Source organism: Eucyclogobius newberryi, unplaced genomic scaffold (genome assembly GCF_026437365.1).
Source record: "Eucyclogobius newberryi isolate DKJ021-1_F unplaced genomic scaffold, fEucNew1.0.hap1 SCAF_15, whole genome shotgun sequence".
Lineage (NCBI taxonomy): Eukaryota > Metazoa > Chordata > Actinopteri > Gobiiformes > Gobiidae > Eucyclogobius > Eucyclogobius newberryi.
The window spans coordinates 29886570-29909611 of NW_027315779.1; the positions used below are offsets into that span (position 1 = coordinate 29886570).

Here is a 23042-nt window from a genome sequence, read left to right on the forward strand (position 1 = left end):
ACGGATGTGACTGTAGCAGGCGGTAACTGCCAATCTAAAGTTTGAGTATTTGGCGTCCCTTTTTAACTTGCATTCTTTGGCCATGGGATTGAGTGTGGTTATTTTGACCTTTTCTTTCACACAGGATGCTGTTGTTATTTTTGATATGTTGGAGCCTTCTGTTTCAGCAGCTTGGAGGACAGCCAATTTAGCTTCCGATGCTGCTAGCTTTACTTCCAGTTGCAGTTCTTCCTTTCTTTTATTTTTTGTTCCTGCTCCTCTAGTGCATGTCTCTCTCCTTTAAGATTATTGCTTCTGCAAGCAATGCAGCTTTATCAGCTTCAGCCCTTATCCTTACTGATATAAAACTACGAGAGCTCCTTTTTGATGACCGGCTGGAGGCGTTTGATACACTGTCATCAGGACAAACGCTCTCGTTGTCCTTATTAGAGTCAGATGCAGCACCTTTTTCAGGTTCTTTAAACCACCCCTTTGCCTCAGACATGAAATCATAATTAAACATCATTTTTGCTTTAAACCATACATTATACCTTTCTCCTTCATCGTCTGGCAACATACTAAGCAGGGTATCATGAGAACGTTTTGCATCATTACACACATCAACAAATTTACCAAAGACACTTTAAATATCCAAAATATTAACCTTACTATCCACAAGATCTTGAATATTTTTTCTCAAAGTAACGGCTTTATTCAACTTAGCTTTCCTTTCGTTCTGTAGGTTTTCAACCTTTTCAGTAAATGACTTCGGAGTCATTTTGACAACACGCTTTTCTTTAACCACGAGTGCGCTTGCAGTATCTTTACCAACTGCGCTAAAATTGTCTGATTGAGTCTCGGTGGGCAGCTCCTCATCACGCGCTTCCATCGTAATCCGAATAGACGATAGCGCGACTTATACTGGCTGTATGAGTATCAAGCGCTACCGTAGGCCTACCGCGTTGGGCACCGTTAAAGTACCTGCAGGTGAAGAGTAGATTTGGAGTAGGATGGATCCAAGCAGAAAGATGCACTCGCCAGAAGATGCAATAGTAATCCACTCCCACAGGTGCGACCGATGAACCGCAGCTCACACGCGCGGCTCTCACCGGCCTCCTCCGCAGCTCACGCGCGCCGCTCTAACGGGCCTCTTCCGCAGCTCACACGCGCCGCGCCCACCGGCCTCCTCCGCAGCTCACGCGCGCCGCTCTCACGGGCCTCTTCCGCAGCTCACACGCGCCGCTCCCACCGGCCTCCTCCGCAGCTCACGCGCGCCGCTCTCACGGGCCTCTTCCGCAGCTCGTGCGCGCCGCTCAGACCGGCTTCTCCCGTAGCTCACGCACCTGGCTTGATTGTTTCAGGTCGCCGTGTCCTTTCAGATGCACTGCCTCGCAGTTATAAATCACCGTAAAACCGGGTAGTGATACTTAGTCCAAAGCGAGTTTGTTGACTTTTGTATAAGCAAACTCCAACTGGTTTGCTTATGGTGCAGACGGAAAGTTTTGCTGACGCGCTAGCTCACTGCTATGTGATGATACCAATAGAGTTCTCTGAGGCAGTTCCAATGTTCATGTAAATCCTTTATTTATTGCGATATTCCAAATATAAATCCAAAACAGTGCATCAATCCAAACAGTGCATCACTTCATATCAAAGATAAAATCCATATTCACCATATCACATATCACAGTTCGCCGTAGGCGGTCAACAAACTGCTTGTACGTCTAGCAACCCCCACCCAACACCAAAGTTCCTACTTAAATACCTGTTTTGCCTCTACCCACAGCGACACCCTGTGGCCTTGCCCAACGCTGCACCATTATCAGGGATTTTGGCTACTACAGATACCTTTGGAGCATAATCCTGGCAACAGGAAAGATGGCCATTACCAAAAAAAATGCTGACTCAAACTACACTGACAATCAAGGGCTGGACACAAATTATAACAGACATTAGAAAAATGGAAAGAAAACATTTGGACTTAATTTGACTCTGAACTAGATGGGACTCATTTGTTATGTCATAAGTTTTGTTTTAAATTTAATGGATGTCTTGACTTTGTTTTGTCTTGCTCTCTGTGTCATGTGTTTTCTCTCATGTGTTTTGTGTTTGAAATTTGGGGGGAAAGATAAACATTAAAAAAAAAAAATCTAGAACAATTCCTAATATATTTATATCAATTCAGCAACATCAGCAACATATATATCTGGATTCAGTGAATTTCAGGTTTGTTTAGTGAAGAACATACATTCTGGGTTTTCTACATTTTAAATGTTGACAGGAAAAGCCATTTTGAGATGTACCTTAATTTCCCATGCACATGTTTACAGGGATTAGCCAGCTCTTGAGTCGTTGTGTCAGTTGCATAAAGTAGTTTCAATATGTGATAAGTGATTGTTTTGTGGCAATATATTGCACTTTGGAAAGTGTGCAAACTAATGTGTAACCTCCTGTTGTGTTTGGAGATTCGGGTGCCGTTGGCGTCCTCGCTAGGCCGACCTCTGACAGGAGCAGCGCAGGACGGAGGTGCACGACCCATGTCCGCCATCCGAGCAGCAGGTTTCACCTCGGCCCTGACCAGAAGCAGCTCCTTTGATCAGTTGAGAGGTCCAGCTTCACCCCTGGAGGCCAAAAATGAAGACTTGCTTGAGAAGATCAAGCTGCTGGAAAAGAGGGTGAATGAGTTGATCGAGGAGAGCTGCATGGCCCAGAGCCAAGGCTCCTTACAACTGGCTCTGCAAAAAGCAAAAGAAGCTGACAGGAAGGAGAAAGCGCTGGTGAGACAAAGGGAGCAAGCAGGAAACGCTGACATCAATCTGAACCTGACCTACTCTGTGCTGCTGAACCTGGCCAATCAGTATGCCAACAACGACATGTACACCGAGGCCCTCAACACTTACCAGGTCCTTGTCAAGAACAAGAAGATCCCCAAAGCAGGCCGACTAAAGGTCAATATGGCGAACATCTATCTGAAGCAGAAGAACTACCCCAAAGCCATCAAGTTCTACAAATGGGCTCTAGACCCGATCTCCAATGCCAATAAGGAAGTACGCATCAAGATCCTGCAGAACATCGGGATAGTGTATGTGCACATGGGCCACTACTCAAACGCCATCACTTGTTTCAAAGACATCATGAGCGAGTGCCCCAATATCAAGGCTGGATATAACCTGATCTTGTGCTACTTCGCCATCGGAGACCGGGACCGCATGAAGACAGCCTTTCAGGAGCTCATCTCTGTCCCTCTGAGCATCGACAATGACGACAAGTACATCTCACACAGTGACGACACCAACATTATCATGGAGGCCATAAAGGATGACAGGCTTTATCAAATGGAGAGGAATCTGAAAGTTCTGGCTGAAGAGTACATTATGACCGCAGCGAAGCTGATCGCTCCTGCCATCGAGTCATCTTTAGCTGTGGGCTTTGACTGGTGTGTGGAGATGATGAAGAACTCTCAGTATGTGGAACTGGCCAATGACCTGGAGATAAACAAGGCAATCACTTACCTCCGACAGAAGGACTTCAATAAGGCAGTGGAGACTCTTAAAACTTTTGAGAAGGACAGTCGGGTTAAGAGCGCCACGGCAACAAAACTTTCTGGCCTCTACTTTCTGGAAAAGGACTTTGAGCAGGCTGCCCGCTACGCTGACCTGGCCATGACCACAGACTGCTACTCTGCTGCTCTTGTCAACAAGGGCAACATCGTGTTCCAAGAGCAGAACTACAAGAAGGCAGCCGAGTTCTACAAGGAAGCGCTGTGGAATGACTCCTCCTGCACTGAGGCTCTCTACAACCTGGGTCTGACCTATAAGAGGCTGAGCCATCTGGAGGAGGCCCTGAACTGCTTCTGTGAGCTGCACGGCATTCTGAGGAACTGTCCACAGGTCATGTTCCAGCTTGCCTGTCTCTTTGAGCTTGTGGAGGAGCGTCCTCAGGCCATGGACTGGCTCATGAAGGTGCTCAGTGTGGTGCCCACTGACGCCAAGGCACTGGCCCAACTGGGCCAATTCTACCACAGTGAGGGAGACAAATCCCAGGCCTTCCACTACTACTACGAGTCTTACAGGTACTTTCCGTCCAACATCGATGTAATCGAGTGGCTAGCAGCGTACCACATAGAAACACACTTCTTTGAGAAGGCCATTCAGTACTTTAAAAGAGCCACACTAATACAACCAACTGAAGTCAAATGGCAGCTCATGGTTGCAAGTTGCTTCAGAAAAAGAAATGACTACCAGAAAGCCTTGGAAACATATAAAAGAATCCACAGCTGTTTTCCGGAAAATGTGGAATGCCTGCAGTTCCTGGTGAGGCTATGCACTGACATGGGCCTAGCAGACGTGCAGGAGTATGCTGGCAAACTCAAGACGCTTGAGAATAAGAGGAACTTACGAAAACAGAGGGTGAAGTCGGGACACAACGGCAGTGCCAAGAGCCAGAGAGAAGGCAGTGCTGGTAGTTCAGACATTGGCCAGAAGATCAGCAGCAGAGGAAAGCGCCTCAGCCGCAGACTCTGCTCTTTGCCTGAGAACAACGAACCCTATGAGACCAGCAGTACGAAAGAACTGGACGCATCCTATGTGGACCCCCTGGGGCCGCAGGTAGAGAGGCCCAAGACCGGAGCCAAGAAGCGACAGGAAAACTTTGAGGACGAGGAGCTGGGAGACAACCTGCTGCCGGAGTAGACCCTGTCCATAGCATCACGTTCATGTTGTCAGCTGTGCCTCTGACTAATCTGCTTTGTCCATATATCAATATTAAAGTAAACCAATTTTGTACATGTAACCCGGATGAAAATCCATGTTAATTTAAAACATTTTTATATACAGTTAAAGTTAATGGTTAAAACATATAGTAATACTTATTAATATTTATTTTTCAATACTCTACATGTTGTAAAGTGTTTTTTCCTATTTCTGGAGTTGTCTGTGAATGCCATATGAGTTCTCGTGCGAGGAGAGAGAAGGAAAAAGAAAGATCCGGCGAGGAGGCCCGGGAAACAGGAGGTTTCTCTCATTTTGTGACTTTATATAATGTTTGTGCCGTGGTTTGTGATGTGTTTGTGATGTGTAGTTTCAACGTGAAGCAGCTGGACAGTGTTTTATCACGTTACTCGTTATCTCGTTACTAGGTAATTGAGCTTGTAGAAAACAACCTCGGGAAAAGGACTGTTGGCTGCGTTTCGCTGACCACACGGGACAACGAGCTGACTGAATCGTCGGACTGGACAAGAGACGGATCCAGACAGCACTCTGAGTGCCCTCGATGCTCAGAGTATCTCTTGCCACGTTGGAGACAACGACGAGACATCTTGGAACGGGTGTGGGCCACGCACCTGCAGCGCCATTGGAGCCATGCTGTAACCTGGTGCGCCGAGCTGCTTTGACGGAGGAGACGAGGATTACGGGGGAACGGACCGGACTAATCTGGTGGAATTTTATATTTTTATTTTGCTCACGGATTGAAGTGACCACGAGTTTTTGGTCACATCGCCCACAAGCATCGATACAGGCCTGCAACGTAGGGTGTATTTAGATGCTGTACAGCTGGCTTTAGGACTTAATTATTTGTATTACACACCAACATTTGCTGTGTTTTGTGTGCAGTTGAGTTTGTTGTGCATTGCTGTGATTGCTGGGGAAACCTGATAATTTACTATTTATTTTAATTTACATTTCTAATTTTCTTTATTAAAAGGGGGATTATTTTATACTTTACCTTGTGTCTGGTGTTAATTTTTTATTTCAGTCCCTACTGTTTTAAGCTACTATCCTGTGTCCCAAACTAATTTATTTTTAGTATGTGAGTACACTGTAAACCATGTTGGTTGATGGTTCTGTCGCCCTCAGAGGCAACTGTTGTTGTGATTTTGGGTGTTACAAAAATAAATTGAATTGATGTCGAAATTACAAGTACAACATGATTATTTGATAAAAAGTCTGACTATGCGGTTCTTCCTTTACAATTTGATATTTGCCCCAACTCAAATTGTAATAGTGACTTTTGATTTTAACAGGCCACCTGCCATGTACTTACATAAGATAATCCTTTATTGTCCCACATGGGGAAATTTTATAAATAGGGTGTATATCTGCTCGTTTATATGTCTGTTGGTCTGTACCTTGATAATTGACGCGTCTTATGATGTAAATAGTGTATACATTTCTAACTTCTATGTAAAAGCCTTTATTGTTTTTTATGCCCTGTTTTAGGCTGACTGTAACAGCTACAGGGACTACAGTTGAAAAATAGCCAATTGGCTAATTCTGGCTTATTTACAGAAATGCTTATGCACTGTCCCTGAAATAAAAAATAAAATGAAAAATCTATGACCGCTTGATTGGACTCAATATTCCATTAACATAAAAAAAATGCTATTTGTAATTTTTCAGATGACTTTGTATTAACCATGTTGAAATTATTCTTGTGAATCTGCTTTTGTTACATAGCTCTCTGGTCAAACACAACACAGAAACCCAGATCACAATAGAACAAACAAAATACAAAAAAGGGCTCATGCCAAGAATATGCAAAGAGCTCACAGACTGATCCAAAAAGAGATCAGAGGGTGGAGAAAAAACATTTTCTAGGTAGAAAAAAAGGCCCTCCGGTACGGTGTGTATAACATTTTCACCTGGGTATTTACAAACACAGTGGCCCACCCTGGGCAAATACTCACATGTCTCTAATAAAGTCCAGGCAGGTCCCTTTTATTGAAGTAAACGTATTTCACGTTCGTCTCTCTCAGCCGGGATTTCCCAGAATAAAAAGATTTATGTTTCTTGACCACTTGCGCCGAATAGTCGTAAAATAGTCATAAAAGAAAGAGACTTGGGGTTTAGTTGATCCGGATTGGCCCGCATGACATGCTGTTTATCAATTTCGAACTTTATTTTCCCAGCTTTTGTTGGAAGTTTGAGATATTCAGGGATCCAGGCCTGTACACACATCTGAACTAGGCAGCCACAATCCAGAAGTTTCTACATTCCTGAAGCTGTAATTGCAGAGAGAATAAAGAGACTGAATGTGCAGCTTAATTATAAAGTTTTACGTCAAGAATTCCAGCTTTTTACCTAATTTACCCATTACACTGCAGACTTCAGACACGACACGGACAGCTGTGTCCTGCAGAAGTTCTCTGACAACTCTGCCATCATCGGACTCATCACGGACGACGATGATGCGGAGTACAGGGGACTGGCGCAGGACTTTGTGGACTGGTTTCAGCGGAACCACCTCCTCATCGACGCAGGGAAGACCAAGGAGATGGTGGTGGACTTCCGCAGACGCCACCCCACTGCCCCCTCACCAGTGAACATCCAGGGAAGGGACATTGAGAGAGTGGACTCATACAAGTACCTGGGTGTTCATCTGAACCACAAACTGGACTGGACTCATAACACAGATGCACTGTACAGGAAGAGCTAGAGTCAGCTCTACCTCCTGAGGAGACTCAGGTCTTTTGAAGTGACAGGGCCACTCCTGAAGACCTTCTAAGACTCTGTGGTGGCATCAGCCCTCCTGTACGGTGTGGCCTGCTGGAGCAGCAGCATCACAGAGAGGGAGAGGAGGAAGCTGGACAAAGTCATCAAGAAGTCCAGCTCCGTCCTGGGCTGCGCTCTGGACTCGGTTATTGTAATAGCAGTGTATGTAGCCCCGTCTGCTAACGCTGAAAATGGCTGTGAAGCATTGTTCTCCACCACAAGCAGACTGTAAAACAAGCACCCGCAGGTGCTGTTCCTCATCTCTGGTGACTTTAACCACACTTCTCCCTCTTCTGTTCTGCCAACATACACCCAGTATGTTGCCTGCCCCACCAGAAACAATCAAATCAAATCAATTTATTTTTGTAAGGCCCAAATTCACAACAACAGCTGCCTCTGAGGGCCACAGTGAGAAATGAATTAACAATGTCTGTGGTGGCAATGGAGTTAGACAATGTCTGTGGTGGCGATGGAGTCAGACAATGTCTGTGGTGGCGAGGGACGATGTCCCAGTGTCCTCTGTCCTTAGACCCTCCTTCTCGGCCAGGAAAAACTACAAAAAACCTCCTTGGGAAAAGTAGAAACCTGGAGGAGTTCCAGAGTGAAGGAGAGATCTGACTCTCACAGACGGACAGACGGACGCGAGGTGCCGTTCATACGGGGCAGGGACCACTTCACCAGGAGAGGGGCATCTGGGTCCGCAGGTCCTCAGGAGTGAGAAAAAGAAAAAGAAGGCGGTGAACAGTTTGCAAGTGGAATTAAGAAATAAATATTTTTTGACAGAATAAGTAGTCAGAAGAAGAGGATAGTGCTCAAGCTGCCATTCTTCCCCCAGCGCAGTTACTCCTAGTGCAACATAGCTAAAGCTGTGGGTTTATATTTCTGTTCCTAACTGGCCTGACCATAAGCGATTTCAAAGAGGAACGTTTTATGCCTGGACTTAAATGAAGAGACTGTCAGCATATTTAACATGGGCCGGGAGCTGATTCCATAACACGCTCGACCTCCTATAGTACTTTTAGAGACTCTTGGGACCACCAGAAGGCCAGCATTCTGAGAGCGAAGAGCTCTGTTTGGATGATATGGTTCTATACCATCTTTGAGGTAGGATGGGGCCATGTCATTTATGGCTTTGTAGGTCAGGAGTAGAATTTAAAATTTTGATTCTAAACTCGACGGGGAGCCAGTGAAGAGACTCCAGCACAGGAGTAATGTGCTCTCTTCTTTTTGTTCCTGTTAGTAATCTTGCTGCTGCATTTTGAACCAGTTGAAAGCTTTTTATGGAGCTTTTAGGACACGCTGCGAGCAGGGAGTTACAGTAGTCTAATCTAGTCGTTACAAATGCATGGATAAGTTTTTCAGCATCATTTTTAGGCAGGATTCTTCTGATTTTGGCTATGTTGCGCAGATGGAAATGGGCTGTTTTACAAGCTTGATTTAAATGAGCTTTAAATGAGAGCTCCTGGTCAAATAAGACTCTGAGGTTTCTTACAGTAGAACTGGAGGCTACACTAACATTGTCCAGTGTGACTATCTGCTCAGATAAAGCGTCTCGTAGATGCTTAGGGCCAAGCACAATGACCTCGTTTTTTTCAGGGTTAAGAAGCAGGTAGTTAAGTGTCATCCAGGTTTTTATCTCCTTCACACAAGTACTAAGTCTGTCTACTTGATCGTTCTGATCAGGTTTCATTGATAAGTACAGCTGAGTGTCATCTGCATAGCAGTGGAAGTTAATGCCATACTTTCTGATAATGTTGCCTAACGGCAGCATATAAAGAGTAAACAGAATTGGACCGAGTACTGAACCCTGTGGCGCACCGTAAATTACTTTAGAGCAAGGTGAGGAACTCTGGTTTACATTAACAAATTGGTACCTATCAGATAAATAGGATTTAAACCAGCTAAGGGCTGTTCATCCAACACCTACATCACATTCTAACCTCTGCAGAAGAATGTTGTGGTCGATGGTGTCAAACGCTGCGCTGAGGTCCAACAGAACCAGGATTGAGACCAGTCCATCATCAGCGGCTAATAACAAATCGTTTGTGACTTTAACTAGTGCAGTTTCAGTGCTGTGGTGGGCTCTGAACCCTGACTGGAAAACTTCAAATAAGTTATTGTCATGCAGGTGGCGACAAAGCTGTTTTACTACAACTTTTTCAAGGATTTTAGAGACAAAGATTTGAAATAGGTCTGTAGTTTACCACTAGGTCGGGATCTTGGTTAGGCTTTTTCAGAAGAGGTTTAATGACAGCATGTTTGAAGGACTGTGGAACATAGCCACTTTCGAGTGAAGTATTTATTATAGTAAGGATAGGGTCTGTAATTAGGGGGAGAATGTCTGAGGAGTCTGCTTGGAATGGGGTCTAGGACACAAGTCGAGCTTTTAGAGGGCATAATGGCTGAAGTTATCTCTGCTTGATCAACAGCTGTGAACCTTTCTAAGTTTACAGGTGGATTTATATGGGACGTTAGATTTACAGCTTGGGCTTTTTCAGGGCTAATAGCGGGGGTAATTTCATCTAATTTATCTCTGTGTATGAACCTATTGTGCGCAGGCAGCCTGTGGTGTCCTGTGAAGTGAGGATGTGGTCTGCTGAGAGCGTGGAGGCTCTGAGGGACTGCTTCAGCACCACTGTCTGGACCGAGCTTTATGGCCCAAATGGGGATGACATCACCGCCACCACAGAGTGCATCACGGACTACATAAGATAAGATAAGATAAGATAAGATATTCCTTTATTGTCCCACATGGGGAAATTTCATTGGTGCAACGCAGGTACAGAGGTAGATACAGAAGAACAGATCACTTATAGGAAGTCTGAAAAACACTTTCAGTAGAAGATCTCCTATAAGTAAATAAAAACTCCCATAGACAAATAAATAAATAAATACCATTGCATGTGATCACAACAGTAATTGCACATGAATATGTGTCACGACAGCACATAGACTGCACATGAATTTCACAGTAATTGCACATGAATTCCAACAGCAATTGCACATACGACAGAATTGCACATCAGTATTAGGTTAGGTCAGTATTGCGACGGGATAACGTGACGATCTCCGGGTAAGACGACTGTTCTCCGCAGTTTCATTAGTTCCTCCTTTGTGTAAACGCGGTACGGCGCCGGCCGGGGGGCGGGGCCGGAGCCGGGGGGCGGGGCCGGAGCCGGGGGGCGGGGCCGGAGCCGGGGGACTCAGAGCCAAAACACATCGCAACGACACGACGAAAACACTCAATCCAGCCGAATAAAGTCAAAACAAGTTAATTTAAAGCGATTCCAGTGCGTGTCCTGATTGTTCGTGAAGTTCCTCTTTCATATAAACGTGTATATAAACGTGTACCGACGACACGCCGTACTTTAGCGCGGCCGGAGGGCGCGGGGGGGGGGGCTGGTGGGCTCGCTCGGAGCTAGCTCACGTCACAACAACACAACGAACGCAACGAAAAACGCTCAAATCCAGCCGAAAAAAGTCAAAAACAGTTGAATTAAAAAACTATTCCAGCGCGTGTCCCTATCGTACAGTAAAATAGAAAAAATATACTAACTATATTTACAAAATATAGGAGATAAAGCACAATAAGTGTGAGAAAGAAGAGAGAGCGTTTACACCGGGCTGCCAGCTGTACCAGCGCCTTATGACGATGAACTTCTGCTTTGAAAACACTGTACCCACATTGTTTACTTACTTACCATTAGTATTAGTATTATTTAGTCTTATGCTAGCTATTTTTACTTTATTTTATTTTATCATTATTATTATTATTATTTTATTTATTTATCTTTTTGTGATAAAATGTAAATATATGATTATATTTGTGTGTTAAAAGTTATCTGCATCATTAGCCTGAGGGGAGGGAAAGGCATGTATTTCTAATAACATGTATGAAGATGTTGGAATGTTCCTCCCATCCTGGGGACCAGATGGGTAGAACATTCACCAAGGTTTTTATCTCTAAAGATAATACCAAAGAGTCGTAAAAGACAAGTGCCTTGATGTGAAGCTGACCAATGAGAAATGTGACCCGCCTTTTTTATGTGTGATTTTAATAAAATGACTTGTAAGAGGGAGGAACGCTGAGACTGATTTTGGAAAGTCGTTCAGGTTGCCTACAACATCTTGACTCGGCTAAGCCTTCCTCTCCCTTGCAAGCCACACAAAAGACTGACGTTTCTGTGTCGTTTAATATTCTAAGTTGAATTATGTTCTCTGACTGTTAAGTAATAGCATTGATTCATGTGTAATTTCTTGACATTTTAGTGGTCCTGCGAGCCGGATGACAAGCTGTTCTTTGTGGAGTGAACTGCAAATCGGTGAAGTCTGTGCACAGCTAAAGGAAGTCCACTTTTCCCGTGGCCGCCCATCAGCGCCTCATTCTCCGCGGGAACAGCCCGTCGTTTCGAGTCAGCGGAGAACAGACGACAAAGAGGTCAGAAAAATTTTGTGTGTGAAAAAGAGTTAGCCATAAAACGTTTTATGCATTTAGTTTGATATTTACTGGAAAAAATATTGTATGCTTTTATGCGCAGTTAGGCATTACTGAGGAAATACCCAGTTTCATATTACTGAGGAAATATTTTAGGCTCTTATGCCCAGTTTAGGTATTACTGAGGAAATACCCAGTTTAGGTATTACTGAGGAAATACCCAGTTTCATATTACTGAGGAAATATTGTAAGCTTATGGACGAAATAAGTTTCTCACATAAGCAAGGAGTTTAAATTGCTCACCACGAGTTAAGTTTCTCACCGGAAGTGATTTAATGTATGATTTGTATACGAGTTTGTTACTGACTTAAAGACGAGTGACTGGAAGCGCTGTGCACGGGCGTGGTAAGTAAGGAAGTGTGAATGTGTGAATGAGGATTAATAAGTGATTCACTAACAGGTGTGAGAATCACAATTAATCAAGGGTCACAAGGCGTTATTCTGAGAGATCTAAAATTTGCAGTCACGGGTGAATCTTAAACACCACGTTTATGTCCGGAGAAATCTAATAAGGAATTTCTCTAGAAGCTTGACATTAACCGTGATTGTAAAGCAAGTAGCATTTTTCTCAGACGACCGAGACCAAATAATGATGGAGCCAGAATTGTCACCCCAAACTGTAAGACCAAAAGACAAAAGAAAGTTCAAAAGAGATGAGGCTCTGACAGAAGCTGAATGGATGCGCAAGTATAATCCAGAAACTGTAAAATTTCTCCCAAAATGGAGGAAGAAATACGGGTTTAATGGGACTTTAGGAGTAGAAGCGACAGAAAGATTAATGGGAGGGCTGATAACTCATGATGGCATGAAGGGAAGAACTAAACAAAACCCAGGAAAACAGATAATAGCCGCTCAGGCCTGGTTAAAAGAATCCAGATCACGAGCAGAAAGAAAGGAAATACTGGAAAAAAAGAACCGGTATTTTTGCAGTTGCTAGAAAAGAAGATAATACTGGGGAAAATTGGCCGCAGCGACGACCCCCACTGCTGGTGCCGGGGGAGGAGGCGGGACCAGGACCAGGGGAAATCCAGGAAGCAGTAGAGGCACATTCACATGACGAAGAGAGTGTGTCAACTTTTAGACAACAGAAAAGAGCTCAAAATTGGGAAGCAAAATTACCGGTAGAACAAAGTCCTCCTCCATATAATACTTACCCAAAGCCAGTATCAAAATTGTATCCAGCACTACCTACGTTAAGTGTTCCCGTAGATTATGCCCCAGAGGGAGCAAAATTAGTGCAGGCTGATCCATTTAAGGAAGGATCGAGCAGAGTGTTGCGGGATCGTGAAAGTTTAAAGAAACCTCAAAGATACTGTGAGGAATATTCAACAGCAGAGGCATATCCAGCAATTGAAGTACCAGACGGGGCGGGAGGGACGACATACGTGTACAGGACATGGACTTTAGGTGACGTTAAGGCCGCTCTAGAGGGAGTAACGAAACGAAATGTACACATTGAAAGATGTCTTAATGAATTATCACTCCTGATAACACAGTACAGACTAAATGAGGCAGAAATACAACAGGTCCTAATGCAACTTCTGGGCCTTCATTGGATACAATTAAAGGGGAATTGGGATCCGTTTAATGCAGGAGTAGCTAGACCATATAATGATGTACCGGGGGGACAGGAGAAGAACTGAGGAAAATAGTGAAGAAGAGGAAGAGGCATGACTAGATAGGAAAAGTGAGTGCAGGACAAAGGAGGGTGGCTCGGACAAGAAACAGACAGAGAATGAGGGGGACGAAGAGACAGAAACGTTTTTAAATTTAGAATATGTCAACTATAAACACAGGCCTGAAGTGACGATATGGGTAAATGGGAAATTACTGATATTCTTAGTCGACACAGGAGCAGAACGGACAGTGTTGCGAGACGTAGGCGTGACTGCACCAGGAGAGGCTGTAGTAAAGATGATATCAGCAAATGGACAAACAAAAAGAAATCCACTGAGTGTACCTACTAAATTTAGGTGGGAAGAAACAGGGGAAGAAATTTTAGCAACAGCTGTGATGGATTCAATGTGTCCGCATAATCTTTTAGGAAGAGACCTAACCACAGCACTAGAAATGGCAATAGTGCCTCTGACAGACGGGACAATGACCGTTATAAAACACCCGTTACATGAACCCATCAGCGGAGCATATGTCACAGAATGGACAGGATTGCCATACTATTCATGGACACTAGATTTACCTACAGGTGACCCAGGAGAAATAGTAACCACACTGTTGACATTGGCAAAAGAAAACACAACCAGCCCCCGTGACATTAGAAAGCGAGATCAGTTACAAATGACGTTGCGTTACAAAGCCACACCAGGACCAGACATGACTTACGACGAAGCTGTGAATAAACTAGGTCCGCAGATTATTACAATAACTAATCTGTATTATCATGAGGGAACCTCGTATTGCGATGTAGACGTGAGTGAAAACGTAACATTGCTAATGTCCTCCCAGGAAAAACGGCATCTGCCATTAACTAAAGCAAACAATGCCAGGTGGGGGGATATGGGACAGATAGTCAAAGATAACAGACGAGCTAATGACTGGGAAAACACAGGAGAAGGGAGCAAGCAGATTAGCAAGAGGACAGGATGGACAAGATGTCCGTTATCTTTACGGATCACAGTGACGCCAAGGGTGCACCTCAGCGGGGGGTTGACGGAATGAGTAATAGAAGAAGTACAGAGTTATGTATTAACAGAGGAAGAATTTGAAATCCTAAAAGAAATACCTGTAGGATTATGGAGTTTAGGACCATCGGACGTGGGACTGATGAGGGGGGCCAGTCCGGTAGAGATCCAACCAAGGACAGAATATAGGCCAAAAGTAAGACAATATCCTCTAAAATTAGACGCTAGACAAGGTATAAAACCAGTAATAGAAGATTTTAAAAAGGCAGGCATAATAATCCCATGTCCTGACGCTCAATGTAACACTCCAATATTCCCTGTTAAGAAAGCACCACCCTCTTTACGCTGGCGAATGATACAAGATTTACTAGCAGTAAATGAAGCAGTTTTACCAAGGGCTCCGAATGTGCCTAATCCACACACGTTGCTAAATAGTATAAAGCCAACAGCTAAATATTTCACTGTAATAGATTTAGCCAACGCTTTTTATTCTATACCATTGTCCGAAAAAGCTCAATCATGGTTTGGATTCACCTTTGAAGGGGAGAAATTGACATTCACCAGATTACCACAAGGTTACTGTGAATCTCCTACCATATTTTTCCAAAATATGGCAAATTGCTTAGCTCAACATACCCCAAGTGATGGTTCACAAATATTAGCTTATGTAGATGACCTCCTAGTGGCCAGTGACACTAAGGAAGCGTGTATTAAAGACACAATAAATCTACTCAAACATCTACACCAAACAGGAAATAAAGTAAGTAGGGAAAAACTACAGTTATGGAAAACAGAAGTGAAATACTTGGGGCATACGTTAAGTGAGAAGGGGCGCACAGTAAATGAAAAACGAAAAGAAGCTGTGAGACAAACACCTAAACCGCAAACAAAAAAACAGATGATGTCATTTCTTGGGTTGTGCAATTACTGTAGGATGTGGATATTAGAATATGCAGAAACGATAAGACCCCTGCAGGATATGATATTCAAACAGAAAATATCCATGACAGATAAACTAAAATGGGACACAATATCAGAGCAAGCTTTTGAGAAAATAAAGTGCCAGCTCTGTGAAGCAGGAGCTCTAGCGCTCCCAAATTATGAAAAACCTTTTGAACAGATGGTAGATTGCAAAAATGGGTTTATGACATCAGTATTGACTCAAAAATATGGGGCAGGAATGAGGCCTGTAGCATATTACTCTATGCAATTAGACGCAGTAGCTAGAGCAACTGTACCTTGTTTCCAAGCGGTATTAGCAGCTGCTGTAGCAGTACAAGCGTCAGCGGAAGTGGTTTTATTTCATCCACTCACACTGAAAGTGTCACACGCTGTTGCCGCACTGCTTCTCCAGACAAACATGACATTTTTGTCACCAGCTAGACACCTTATGTGTACTGCAGTACTATTATCTCAACCACACCTGACTATAAAAAGATGTGCAGGATTTAATCCAGCCACGTTGCTACCAATACCTATAGACGGAGACCCACATGACTGTGTACAAATTTCACAAGTTCAATACAAACCAAGACCTGACTTAAAGGACTTGCCATTGGAAACAGGCCATGTGATATTTGTGGATGGATCAGCCAGCAAAAACGACAAAGGTCAAAACCAAATAGGTTATGCAATAACGACTACAACAGAAGTGATAGAAGCTTTAAAGTTACCGTGTAACTTATCAGCACAAGCAGCCGAACTAACAGCATTAGCAAAAGCATGCAAAATATATGAAGGAAAGGAAGTGACGGTGTATACTGATAGCCAGTATGCATATGGATCCGCACACATATTTTGCAAACAATGGAGCTTGAGAGGATTTAAAACAACTACTGGAAAACCTGTGACGCATCGTGGGTTATTACAGACATTATTAATTAATCTACAGCTGCCAAACAAGATAGCTATATGCAAATGCGAAGCACATTAAAAGGGAACAGACCCAGTAACAATAGGGAATAACTTAGCGGATGAAGCAGCAAAAAAGGCAGCACTAGGCCAAGTTACAATTTTGATCACAGAAGAAAGTGCTTCACCAAACAATGAAGATCCTCTCGAGATATTGAAACAACGGCAAAGTGATGCACCACAGTGAGAGAAACGAGTATGGATTGCTAAAGGAGCAACAAAAACTAATGGACTATACAGAAACATTGACGGAAAGCCATGGCTACCGAAGTCGTTGTTCAAATGGGCTGCAGAAATGAGCCATGGGCTATGCCATGTCTCATGTGGAGGGATGGATGGACTAGTAAACAAATATTACCAAACATATGGATTCAATACTTATTCAAAAAAAAATTGTAAACAATGTTTGATATGCACAATGAATAATGCGCAGGGAAACATGAGACCTAAGAGAGGAAAATTCCCAGCACCGAAGTATCCATTTGAGGTGATACATATGGATTTTATACAGCTAAACAAAAGACAAGGAGTAGAATATTGTTTAGTAATAGTAGACGCATACTCTAAATGGGTAGAAATATTTCCAACCGGAAGCCCTGATGCAGTAACAGTAGCAAAAGCTATATGTAAGCATATAGTGCCAACATTTGGAATTCCAAGAATCATAAGATCAGATAATGGAAGCCATTTTGTCAACGACGTGATAAAAACAATGGCTGAAAATCTTCAAATTACTTTAAAAAACCATTGTTCATACCACGCGATTTCGACTGGCTTAATTGAGAGAAGCAATGGGACTATTAAAAATAAATTAAGTAAAGTAACTGCTGAAACAGGACGACCATGGCCAGAATGTGTGGAGATAGTGAAGTTGAACATACACATAATGCCCGCGGAGGGACAGACACTATCACCGTTTGAGATCATACATGGAAGACCTTTCATAATGCCTGGACTCTCGGAAAGCCCTGCAACCAGCAGTGATAAACCTACGGACTTATCATGGCATATAAGACAGACAATGCATATGAGAGAATTGTTTAAAATACACGAACTGCCGAAAGACTCTCTTTTATCACCACAGCCTGTCCATGTTGGAGATCTGGTGTTTACAAAGGCACTGAAGCGGGCCAAGTGGAACAGCCCAAGGTGGGAGGGGCCGCACCGTGTCCTCCTCACCACTCCAACTGCTGTAAAAGTGGAGGGACGTTCAACGTGGGTACATCTTTCTCACTGCAAAGTGAGGAATCTTTCTGACCTGGCGGCGGACAACACAGCGGCGGACAACACAGCGGCAGATTCGTAAGATCTACAAGACGCAGGACTTCGGTGTATTCTTCATTTTTGTATGCAGTGAACACAGAGGCCACAGTGCGTAAAGTGCTATACTCTGCTACAATGAACGGGAGCCAGAGACAGCAAAAAGCAAAGTTAATGAAATATGCCTTAAGATGGGAAATGTACCAGTTCATATGTGTAACCTAACTGTGCAGATAGCGGGAGGAGGTCTCTTGGATACCCAACGCCAGGATGTATGGTGGTGGTGTGGGGACACAGTGCTGAGAGGACACTTGGAAGCAAAGGGAGTAGGACTCTGTGCCTATGTATCGCTCTTGTGGCCAGCCGCGGTCATAACAAGCATCACCCAGAACCATACTGAAAGGTCAAGGCGAGACGTTAGTGGACAATCTGGTATGCTCCCAGTAGCACCTGATACTACGTATATAGATCCTATTGGGGTGCCCAGAGGAGTCCCTGATGAGTATAAACTGGCTGACCAAATAGCAGCAGGGTTTGAGGGCCTTCCGCTTGTCTCTGCGATATTTCCCATCACGCCGCACAAAAATGTGGACAGAATTAATTATCTGTCTTTCCAATTACAAAGGTTGACTAATCTGACTCACAATTTAGGACTTGCTCTCGGGTCACAGTTGCATCACACCGCTTTAATGGCGTGGCAAACTCGAATGGCAGTAGACATGATATTAGCTGAAAAGAAAGGAGTTTGTTCGATTTTCAAAGGTCAATGTTGTACGTCCATTCCTAATAATACAGCCGCGGATGGCTCAGTCACAAACACTCTGTCACAATTGAGAACTATGTCTAAAAAAAATGAAAGAACACACTGGAGTAGGCAATAAAATCTCAGAATGGTTAGAAAGCTGGTTCGGCAGGTGGACTGGTATCGTGGTTCCGGTACTGACCTCACTGTTGGTAATAATTGCCTGTTTTGTGTTTTGTGGATGTTGTTGCATACCAATGTGTAGACACACTATAGAACGTACAGTGGAAGAAGCGATCACAAGCCGAGGGCATCATAGTTATGCCTTAGTAGCTATAGAAGAAGATGAAACTGACAAGTATTAATGTGCATGACCCTTTGAGTGTAAAAGGTATTATGTTCACACCAATATGAAAAACATGTTGAAAACTGAAAAGAGTGATGTGTTCGGATATGAGAAAGTGGGCTAATGCTTTGATAAACAGGAGGGAAATGTGATAAAATGTAAATATATGATTATATTTGTGTGTTAAAAGTTATCTGCATCATTAGCCTGAGGGGAGGGAAAGGCATGTATTTCTAATAACATGTGTGAAGATGTTGTAGAAGCAGCCGTGAGGAATGTTCCTCCCATCCTGGGGACCAGATGGGTAGAACATTCACCAAGGTTTTTATCTCTAAAGATAATACCAAAGAGTGGTAAAAGACAAGTGCCTTGATGTGAAGCTGACCAATGAGAAATGTGACCCGCCTTTTTTATGTGTGATTTTAATAAAATGACTTGTAAGAGGGAGGAACGCTGAGAGTGATTTTGGAAAGTCGTTCAGGTTGCCTACAACATCTTGACTTGGCTAAGCCTTCCTCTCCCTTGCAAGCCACACAAAAGACTGACGTTTCTGTGTCGTTTAATATTCTAAGTTGAATTATGTTCTCTGACTGTTAAGTAATAGCATTGATTCATGTGTAATTTCTTGACATTTTATTCCTCCATTCCCTAATTAAGATATGAGAGGAGTTTTGTTAAGAGTTTTTTGTTTTGTTTATAAGAGTTCTGCTATTAAGAGTATTTTTTTTTTAAACTTCCTATAAGTTATCTGTCCTTTCCCCCTGTATCTACCTGTGTTGTAACAACGAAATTTCCCCATGTGGGGACAAGAAAGGATTATCTCATCTTAAATCAATGGAAATGAAAATGACAGTGTCTTTATCCCCAATCTACACCAAAGCAGTGTAGGGTCTCAAACTACAGGTATTCAGTTTATGATTAAGGAAGATTTCTTAGCAGAAACGAGACAAGACGGGGCACCAGGGTAAAACCCAAAGAGCTAAGATACGTTCCTTAATCGCGCTCGTTAAAAGGTCTGAAGGGTGTTTCACGATTCAGGGACTTACACATAGTCTAATCAAACAAACAATAGTCAATAACTCTTTTGTGTAGTTTATTTATCCAAAGGGCAATAAAAAAAAAAACACCGGAGCAGAAATGCGCACAGGTAAATCACACGTGATGTTATATCAGATTTAACAGCAGATTTCATGCAGATAATGTTAAACCAGGGTTTTGCCTTTGATAATCAAACGTGTCTATGCTAATCTATATCAAAAAGAGGGAAAGTGAGAAGCTAAAGGGAGGAGGAACAGCTGAGTTCTACCCAAATCACGCCACAAAAGAACCGCACACTGAACTCGGCTTACGATTTTGTAGAAACTCGGTCCGGCTGGTCCTTGTCCGCGGACGAGATCCGTGGCGAGGCAGCGGGGTGGAGCGGTGTGGCGGGCGAAGGCAGTGGCGTGCCGCGATGTCCGTGGCTTAAACAAAAAGGGAAAAAAAGAGCAAGAAGAGAAGAGAGCATTCCTAGCTCGGAGGGTCCTTTTGTTACCTAGCCCGCAGGGCATGCTGGCGGGCGCTACTGCATTGGGAATATAAAACCTTAAACAGTGGAAAAATACGTAACACAAGGTGAAGCATGCGGTGTATGGAGTTGATTCAGACAAACATTCATGGCATAATCACATAAAACATAGTTTTCATTGGGGCGTCTTCCTGTAAGACTGTGGGGAGAAGGTGTGTTATCACGAAAGTCACAGCGGCTCCCTGCGGTGAGGGAGAGAGGGAGAAAGAAAACCCCCCAATGTTCAAAGAGAGATTTTCTGTTATCTGGCCGTGGAATGTCCATCTCCATTCCCCTACAGCAGTGACAGTTTTGGTTGAAGTTTTCATTTTTCAGAGTCAACTGAGCTTTTTTTCAGGATGTTTAGGAGGAAACACAAGAGAGATGCACGAAAAACATGACACATATCATATCTGTTCCTCTGGTGATTCATGACGGTTGACTTATTAGAGATTGCATGCTTCACAACGTCCAACATCAATTTTAAAAGGACAACTTCATAAAGGAGAGGACATGGTGAGGGGAAGCGGCCAAACTATTGCAAACACTGCTGCCGCGGCCTCTGCTATAAATGAAGCGTTAGCTCTGATCAACTTTTCTAACGTTTTGAAACCTCCTTCATCCGACCAATATTAAACATTAAACAGTTTTGTATTTAAAGAGTGAGAATATACTCAGACTAGCATTTCAGAGTGACTTTGATGTCTCAGGTGACAATTTATACTTTTACGTTAGTGTACTTTGTAAATTTGGAAGAAACATGACTTAGATGTTCCTGGTTCGATTTAAACTGAATTAAAATGTTATCTTAGATAGTGAAGTCGACTGTTCAGAGCACAAGGAATCAGTACAACATCAATATTCTTATGCACATTTATTACTATATTTAGTCCCTTTTTTAATTACACTTCATAGCTGGGGTGGGCAAAATAATGTATAGTCCCAGTTACTAATCGATACTGAAACTAGTATCAACTAGTAATTAATAATCACAATACTGTACAATCTCAATAGTTTAAAATTTAAAAGCAAGTCAGGTCAGAATCCTATTCAATTTTCAAAATGGCTTCAAAAAGTGGTAGCATTATTTAACCCCAAATGTATGACCACAACCTCCTCCTTGAACCGACACCTTAACGTGGTGGAGGGGTTTGAGTGCCCGAATGATCCCGGGAGCTATGTTGTCGGGGGCTTCATGCCCCTGGTAGGGTCTCCCAAGGCAAACAGGTCCTAGGTGACGGGTCAGACAAAGATCGGTTCAGAAGCCTCTTATGACGACGACACAATCAAGGCAGTTCACGTCGCCCGGATCGGCGTCACCGGGGCCCCATCCTGGAGCCAGGCCTGGGATGGGTGCTCCATGGCGAGCGCCTGGTGGCCGGGTCTTACCCCACGGGGCCCGGCCGGGCACAGCCCGAAAGAGCGACGTGGGGCCGCCCTCCCGTGGGCCCACCACCCGCAGGAGGATCCATAAGGGGCCGGTGCAGAGAGATCTGGGCGGCAGTCGATGGCAGGGGCCTCGGCGACCAGATCTCCAGACACAGAGACTAACTCTGGGGACATGGAATGTCACCTCGCTGGGGGGGAAAGAGCCTGAGCTTGTGCGGGAGGTTGAGCGATACCGACTAGATATAGTCGGCCTCACCTCCACGCACAGTTTGGGCTCTGGAACCCATCTCCTCGAGAGGGGCTGGACGCTCCACTTCTCTGGTGTTGCCCGCGGGGAGAGGCGGCGGGCTGGTGTGGGCTTGCTGATAGCCCCTCAGCTCAGCCGCCACGTGTTGGAGTTTACCCCGGTGAACGAGAGGGTCGCGTCCCTCCGCCTTCGGGTGGGGGACAGGTCTCTCACTGTTGTGGCGGCCTACGGGCCGAACAGCAGTGCAGAGTACCCGGCCTTCTTGGAGTCCTTGGGAGGGGTACTGGACAGTGCACCGACCGGGGACTCCGTTGTTCTACTGGGGGACTTCAACGCCCACGTGGGCAATGACAGTGACACCTGGAGAGGGGTGATCGGGAAGAACGGCTTCCCCGATCTGAACCCGAGCGGTGTTCAGTTATTGGACTTCTGTGCTAGCCACGGATTGTCCATAACGAACACCATGTTCAAGCACAAGGGTGTCCATCAGTGCACGTGGCACCAGGACACCCTAGGCCGGAGGTCAATGATCGACTTTGTTGTCGTGTCATCAGACCTCCGGCCGCGTGTCTTGGACACTCGGGTGAAGAGAGGGGCAGAGTTGTCAACCGATCACCACCTGGTGGTGAGTTGGATCCGCTGGCGGAGGAGGAAGCCGGACAGACTTGGCAGACCCAAGCGCATTGTGAGGGTCTGTTGGGAACGTCTAGTGGAGCCCTCTGTCAGTAGGGTATTCAACTCGCACCTCCGGGAGAGCTTCTCCCATGTCCCGGGGGAGGCTGGGGACATTGAGTCCGAGTGGACCATGTTCTCCGCCTCCATTGTTGATGCGGCTGCTCGGAGCTGTGGTCGCAAGGTCTCCGGTGCCTGTCGTGGCGGCAACCCCCGAACCCGGTGGTGGACACCGGAAGTAAGGGATGCCGTCAGACTGAAGAAGGAGGCCTATCAGGCCACTCTGGCTTGTAGGTCTCCGGAGGTCATCGACGGGTATCGGCAGG

General features: G+C 44.4%; 1 protein-coding gene across 1 annotated transcript; it reads left to right on the forward strand.

Annotated features, from left to right (window-relative positions):
* Positions 1-2452: 2452 nt before the first annotated feature.
* On the forward strand, positions 2453-4680 carry LOC140361220 (intraflagellar transport protein 88 homolog). The gene has a single exon (XM_072446953.1). It carries the CDS (start codon positions 2517-2519, stop codon positions 4668-4670), a length of 2154 nt encoding a protein of 717 aa, XP_072303054.1. The 5' UTR covers positions 2453-2516; the 3' UTR covers positions 4671-4680.
* The last annotated feature ends 18362 nt before the right edge of the window (positions 4681-23042 follow it).